We start from the raw sequence: 6,966 nt of genomic DNA, 5'->3' as shown, positions 1-6,966 counted from the left end.
CAAATATTTTGACACCCGAACAAAAAAAATCCATGACGCCCAGGAGTCAGAAGATTTCACATACTCAGTTTACTCTAATGAATATAGTTGTGTGTAGCATTACGAAGGCGGTATGCCATGGCCACTGGGATTGGACCAGTTGAGTGATTCCACTCTAAATTCCCACAGAGAATCAATACTTTAGTCCCAAAAAATAAATTATGACAGCAATTTACCCTGACCCGCCCCCACCTCTAAAGGGGCTTACGAACAAGCGAGTGCCTCCCCCTTCAAATTAAGGTTGTGATTACAACTAACGTGTATAGCTACTTGTAATTAGTTGTACTCAACACTTTGGGAAACGTGATCCTGTTTTTGATTATTTTGCGCGTTTCCTACTTGAATTTTGCTTCCATCTTCAGCACCTCTTCCTAGTACAATTTTTTTTTCTCACAGATCACAGAACTTACTAGCCACAAAGGGCCCAAAGGTTACACAATGACGAGATAATCCCGGGAAAGAATAGCTTAGCAAATCCACAAATGAATTGAAGCTGCCAAAAAGAATTCGCAAATGTAGCTACTTTGAAAAGAAAAGAAAAAAGTGATGAGACGGTTAAATACACAAGGCTGCACCTAAGGTCTACTTCAATAAAGGCTTCCTCTCTAACTAGTATGGTTCACGAGGAACCTGATTGCTCATGATGAAACAGAAACAGACTTGTAAGACTTGAGAACCTGGAAATCACAAATGGAATTTACTTCAGCTGTCAATTCCAGGAAAAAAATGAATATGTGCACGTCTTAAGTTAGACCGACAGGCATCATCAAGACTGCAAATTTGATTCAGGTAGAATCAGAGCCTAGATGATTATTATACATTAAAAGATGAACATATGCCCGGAAGCTCCTATTCAAAACTAGCAGATCTCAATAATAAGAAAAGCAATGCACAAAAAACCTACTTGACAAAAACCTAAGGAAATTGTGTAAACATGAAACCAGTGCCTAAGCTGATCTTTCTCATTTTTATTTTTAAATAAAATTAAATATTTTTTCTTGTCTGAAATTGCCAAATCAATAAATAAGTACCTGATGCTTTGGAAAGGACAAGTCTAAACAGAGACCAGAATGACCAGTTCTCACCTAGCCTCAGCTCTCTCTTGATATCTTCAGAGACCTTAGCTTGGAAGATGACTTAAAAGAATGTATTAGAGGGACCTCTTCGTCATCTTGTTTTTCTTCATCTGCCTCCTGGTCAGATCCACTGATTGATTCCTCGTCTTCACTAGAATTGTGCTCGTCAAAAAGTTTTTTTCCTTGTAAGTTCTGCTTCTTGGGAGGACGACCTCGACACCTCACAACTGTACCTTCCTTAACATCTATAAAAGATTTCATATTAGCACTCAGTTCAAACAGATCCTATGATTGCACAAACCACAAGTGATGGGTTACTATGACATTATTCCGTCCGATCAATCAACATGATAGCAAGCAAAAGTCTGACACAAAAACATGCACCCTGCTTGAATTATAAATACGCTATTTTTCTTTTTACCGTTTCCCTTTTGGAGATTTAATATGAGATGTATAAAAGGCCACCCTGCCCATCGTATCTGACTTCACTACCTTAATTTCTGCAAACTTTGGATGGGCTACTGACAAAACTTCGTTCTGGAAAGCAATTTCGGTAAGCGGCGTAAGAAATTAACAAAAATTATTGACAGTCAACTAAATCATGGATATTAAGAATTATTGTATAAAAGTATACACTAATACATAAGAACATATATACCTAGTATAAAAGTAAATAACAACGTATACAAGTGCATAACACGTCACTAGCTACAGAGACGAACTACTTCTGCGATTTTCAGTTGCAATTCTTGTTTCAACCCAATACAAGCTTCTACAGCCTGTGGGAGTGAGTCGTATAGGGAAATTCAGAGACGGCCTACGGCTCGTAGGGTGGTTTGTAGAGTGAAGTTCAGAGGGTTGGTATTGGGGATTGTACAGGACGAGCAGGTCTACGGACCGTAAAAGCTTCTACAGCCTGTGGGAGTGGATCGTATAGGGAATTTCAGACACTTTGGAGCTTTGCTCGATTTCCATGAACCCAAGCCCTAAGGGAAGATCCGTGGAGTGACCTACGACCCATAGGTAGGGCCTGTAAGTCACCTCCGATAGATTAATTCCAGGGATATTTTAGTCAATACCTAAGATGTGTCGTTTTGGACTATTTCCTAAGACATACAACTACCAAAACCCTTCAAAATTCCCCATTCCATCTCATTCACTCAAAATCCCAAAGCTCTCAAGAAATTATCTCAAAGTCATCTTCTCCAACGAAGCTAGGATTCAAGGATTCAAGGACCTTTCAATTTCAAGCTAGGATTCCATTGAGGTATGTGGGAATTTCATTGATGGGTCCTTTTCATCCATGGAGTCCCAAAAAATTTCCAATTCCTCTTTATGATTTTTTCCTAAACCTAGGTTTTTGGATGATTTTGCATTGGGTTCAATCGATTATCCTTTTATTCATTCTCAATGATCTTATTATGAATGATTTTACTTTAATTACATGTTTTTGGTGAATTTCTCATGAACCCATGCATTATGTCTATTTTGTGATTATGAACTATGTTTGAGAATTATGCATGCATCATGAATTTGAAGAACTATGATTTTAAGGATGCTTTTAGATAAAGTATCAATGTGAATTTTATGACAACAAGGTTGCTTCAAAAGATGAAGTACTCATATCATGAAGGATTTCCATGATTTTCTATGAACAAGTCTATCGAGATTTAGATGCTAAGATAAGTGTCTTTATGAATATGTAATGAAATCATGATTTGTTAAAGGAGTTATTCTTATGATTTTCAAGTATGTTATGATGAATTTCGTCTTACAAGATTATCATCATTTTCAAAGATTATGCGATGATTATGACTATTCTTGTCGAGAGTATTACCTAGCACAGAGTTGGACTAGTGGCGATTAAAGCTCGTGGAGAGCAATGTGAATACCACCACTAAAAATAGAAGTTAGCCAAATAACTTTTTGAAGACATTTGAAGTAGCAGATACACTTACATTAGGCACAATCGGTGTTAATTACAAGTCTGTTCAGAAAACCCTAATTTGTCTTAAAACACAAGTATTCAGTATTTGCATGAAACATGTCAAAGTAGGGCGCAATGGATACAGAGAATTCATATTCCAGCCCTTTGTACTTTAGGATTGAGGCATTATTGTTGTTACTTAATGTGGCACACAACAGGATTGGCGTAATCACTTCCCAGTTTCACTCCACTTGCCTTCACTAGCCATCCCAAGATGACAAGAAGTTAACAGCATGACACCTAATTTATATTCAAACCAACCCCTCTTTAAGTTTTTGACAAAGCCCCACACAGTTTCAGACATTATACGCATGTGCTTAAACACAACAGTTCCCGTTGACAGGAAAGAGAGGAAAAGAAAAGAAGCCCTTTGGAAGTGAAACCAAAACGAACTCACTGAAACCAGAGCCGTTTAGTAGGACTGAGAAACAAACAAGAATAACTCGCAAATTAAAGAAGTGCACAGCCACAAAAGGGAGCAAGACTGGAGAGGACAAACTACAGCAAAAGAACAAATTCAGAAAACTGAAAGCATAGGTACACCTTGTAAACCTTCACCCTTTGCATACTTCTCACGGACTGTGTCTACAAATATATGATAGGGTCGCCAACCGCTTGGATCTTCATCCGTGTTAACATTTTCAGTTGTTTTCTCGACATCTTTCAGGCTGATCACATGAAAGTAAAGTTGATAGTATGTGAGGTATGATACTTATAATAACAAGAAAGTAGCATAGAAAGATCAAATTATGACAAGACAGGGTTGCTTATGCAATTCTCTCAAGGAAAACATTAAAAATAATGAAAGAGAGCTAAAATGAAAAAGCTATACAATATTCACCGCTGAAATGTCCAAATTGAAAAGGCTATACAATATTCACCACTGACATGTCCAAAGACAAGAAAGCATTATGTCCAATGAGAAAGCTATAGCTGGTCATTAGCAAAGTTTCATTGATTTCTGTGGGACACATTAAGAGTCGCAAAAGTATCAACATCCTATTATCCTTGATTCAGACACCAGTAACAAACTAAGGCTGTATCCGAGAGTAAGCAGCAACCACAGCTAACTTTTCCCCAATTTTTCAGAGCAGTAGGTCTTGCATAGGTCAACATGGTACACCCCTAAACTTTTTGTACGCCGTTGCTTCCAGTTTCACTAATTGGCCAGGACAGTTGAAAGTGGAATGCAAACGGACTCTTCACAATAAACTCATTACATCATGATTATTTGAGAAGAAAGGGCATCTTTTGCCTATTCCATGGTATTGGTTCCTAGAGGCACCAAAAAGGTTTGCTTCTTCCTTGGCCATTCTCACAGCTGAGAAATCTGTGGAAATGGAAGATAGGTCACATCTACTGGTGATAAGATGTGAACCACTGATGATTTTATTGTTATATCGCACACGAATTGTGAAACACAGTATGGAATATGTTTGGCACCAGATGGGTGACACCGGCTACTATCAAAGGCGTGTTCTAAGTTGGGAATTCAAGAGGAAAAGGAGTAGAGTGTGAAAATGGCTCCTTTGACACTTAAGCGGCTAATAAGGAAAGAAAAAAAACAGGTTTAAATCAGAAAAAAGGCTGAAGTTAAAACTTTATGTGCATATCAGAGGATCATTAATATTTTTGTAAGTTGAATAAGTAAACAATAAAAATCTCCGATGTGCATATCAGAGGATCATTTATATTTCTGTAAGTTTTTGGAGCAGATATGTGATCCCAGTTGGCAATGAATGTTGGGTAATTTTAGTAGAGAATCACATTATCATTGTGAACCTCTACTTCCGCATACTGCTTATGAATGGTACATCCACTATCATATCAACAAATAACTTCAACAAAAAGAACATATTTTCAAACTAAAAAAAAAAAAAGAAGAGAGAAGTTTCTGCCATGGGAATCTGCCACAATCACGGCAACCCAAGCCCCAAAACCCCACCAGGATGTCCCAATTCTCAGGCATATATCTAACCAAACCACATCTGAATTCTAAATCCCGCCCTGGAACCAAGCAGAATACATAATAGTCCAAGCTTCTTCAATATCCAAAATCCAAGGAACATGAGAAGATACTCTGTTGTTTCCTCAAGTCGTTCCAAACCAGGGCTCACACAGAATTTCATGAAACGCCCTTGATAGATCATCTAACAGGATTGGAGTCAGAATCTTAGCCTTTCAGTATGTGATTAAAAAGGAAAATTACGTTTAGTAAGCTCTTACATGTCCATAATATCGGGAGGAGGAAGTTTAGATATGAAATGCAGCACAGCACCATCCAAGAAAGATAGATGCTTTGGAGCATCAGTAAAGGCATATTGAATGCCTCCTCTGACAATATTTAGAAGATCTGGCCGGTTCTTGTTTCTAGAAGCCTTTCCAAATGTCTTAGCAAGCCCACTGGCGAGATCTTCACATTCATGAAAAGCCTTTCTCACTGTTTCATCATCATCAGAGAAAAGTGCTACTAAGTACCGTTCATGAGCCTGCAAAACGAGAATCAAACATGCTCAACTACTCCATGAAGAAAAGAGACTACACTTTCTTCCAATACGACCTTGATTTTTTGAGAACGACACTCTTTGTTTGGAAAGAAAGTATACATGTTAGATTCAGAAAGGCATCAAGGTCCAATACGACCTTAATGCCTTTCTGAATCTAACATGTATACTTTCTTTCCAAACGAAGAATCTAACATGTATACTTTCTTTTCTGACAAACTTCATTTACTCAGAAATTTTTTGAAACTGGTAACATTTGTATTTATATAAGTACTTAACTAAGTATTGTAAAAACCATATTTGCAATAAAAGGAAGTATGGGCTTCCCAAAAGATGAACCTAACTCTAGATGGACCCTAAAACATCTAAAATTGACTGAGTCTCATTAGAGTAAACATTTGTACACCAAAAGCAGAACAACAAAATACATGCAAGTCTAATTTCCTGTATATTGTTGCTCATGTTGTCAAAACATTTGTCATTCCTTCCTCTCCAAATAGCCCACCAAATGCAGGCAGAAATAATCCTCCATTTGTCTCTGTTTCTAGCTCCAAAACCAGCTTCACTGAAAAGAGTCTCATCAATCTTACTAGGCATTATCCAAGAGATGCCTCTGAGCTTGAAGAAAATCTGCCACAGTTGGTCAGTGATTTTACAGTGCAGGAAGAGGTGCATCATTGTCTCTATATCCTTTCCACATACAGATCATCTCTTGTATAACGAAATTCCCCTCTTTTCCACATTGTCAAGAGTTAAAACAGCCTCATTAGCTAAAAGCCAAGTGAAACAAGCCACTTTGTGTGTCACTTTGGCTTTTTAGATGTTCTTCCATGGCCATTTAATATTCTGAGTACCAGTTTGGTTTGTCAGCTTGTATCCCCCCTTGACCTAATATATATCTTTGGTGTGCCCACCACCATAAGTAGTCCTATCCTCTCTGTATTCCTTGAAAGGTCTCCCGAAGCAGAAGAAGAAGAAGAAGAAGAAGAAGCTTGTACAGATCAACCACTCTTGGGATTTCCCAATCATTTAAGTGTCTTCTGAGGAACAAATCCAGCCTTATCGTGTCCACATTTCAGCAACTGTCTTGTGTTGATGTTGGGCCAAAGAAAAAATATCAGGAAACAGTTCTTTTAAGCTATAAGGACCCAACCATTTGTCTAGCCAAAAAATAGTATAGTTTGACTGTTGAGGGAAGGCCAAAATAGCCTGATGGACCTTCAAACACTAACATCATAGGGGGTATTAACTTCTTTAGTAACCCAATTGTTCAACTACTCATACTTGCTCTTGATGACCTTGCACCATAGAGCTTGAGCCTCCTGAGAGCATCTCCATAGCCACTTCACCTTAAGAGCTT

The 6,966-nt window shown here is 37.9% G+C and overlaps 1 protein-coding gene across 2 annotated transcripts in view; it reads right to left on the bottom strand.

The window, feature by feature from the left end:
• Positions 1-506: 506 nt before the first annotated feature.
• LOC129880521 (sister-chromatid cohesion protein 3) overlaps positions 507-6,966 on the bottom strand; it is a 31,122-nt gene continuing 24,662 nt past the window's right edge. Inside the window, exons 20-23 of one of the 2 annotated variants that reach the window (XR_008765413.1) lie at positions 5,329-5,591; positions 3,646-3,770; positions 1,071-1,360; positions 507-716 (exon numbers count right to left, since the gene is read on the bottom strand). Coding sequence is in view for 1 of the 2 variants with exons in the window: in XM_055954600.1 (XP_055810575.1) it covers positions 1,131-1,360; positions 3,646-3,770; positions 5,329-5,591 (618 nt within the window). In the remaining variant the exon portion in view is untranslated. The remainder of the gene's footprint in view (positions 717-1,070; positions 1,361-3,645; positions 3,771-5,328; positions 5,592-6,966) is intronic. The other variant, XM_055954600.1, reaches the window with a different exon arrangement.

Source organism: Solanum dulcamara, chromosome 2 (assembly GCF_947179165.1).
Source record: "Solanum dulcamara chromosome 2, daSolDulc1.2, whole genome shotgun sequence".
Classification (NCBI taxonomy): Eukaryota; Viridiplantae; Streptophyta; class Magnoliopsida; order Solanales; family Solanaceae; genus Solanum; species Solanum dulcamara.
Note: the sequence above shows the minus strand (reverse complement) of the source record. Positions and strands in the feature narration are given on the sequence as shown.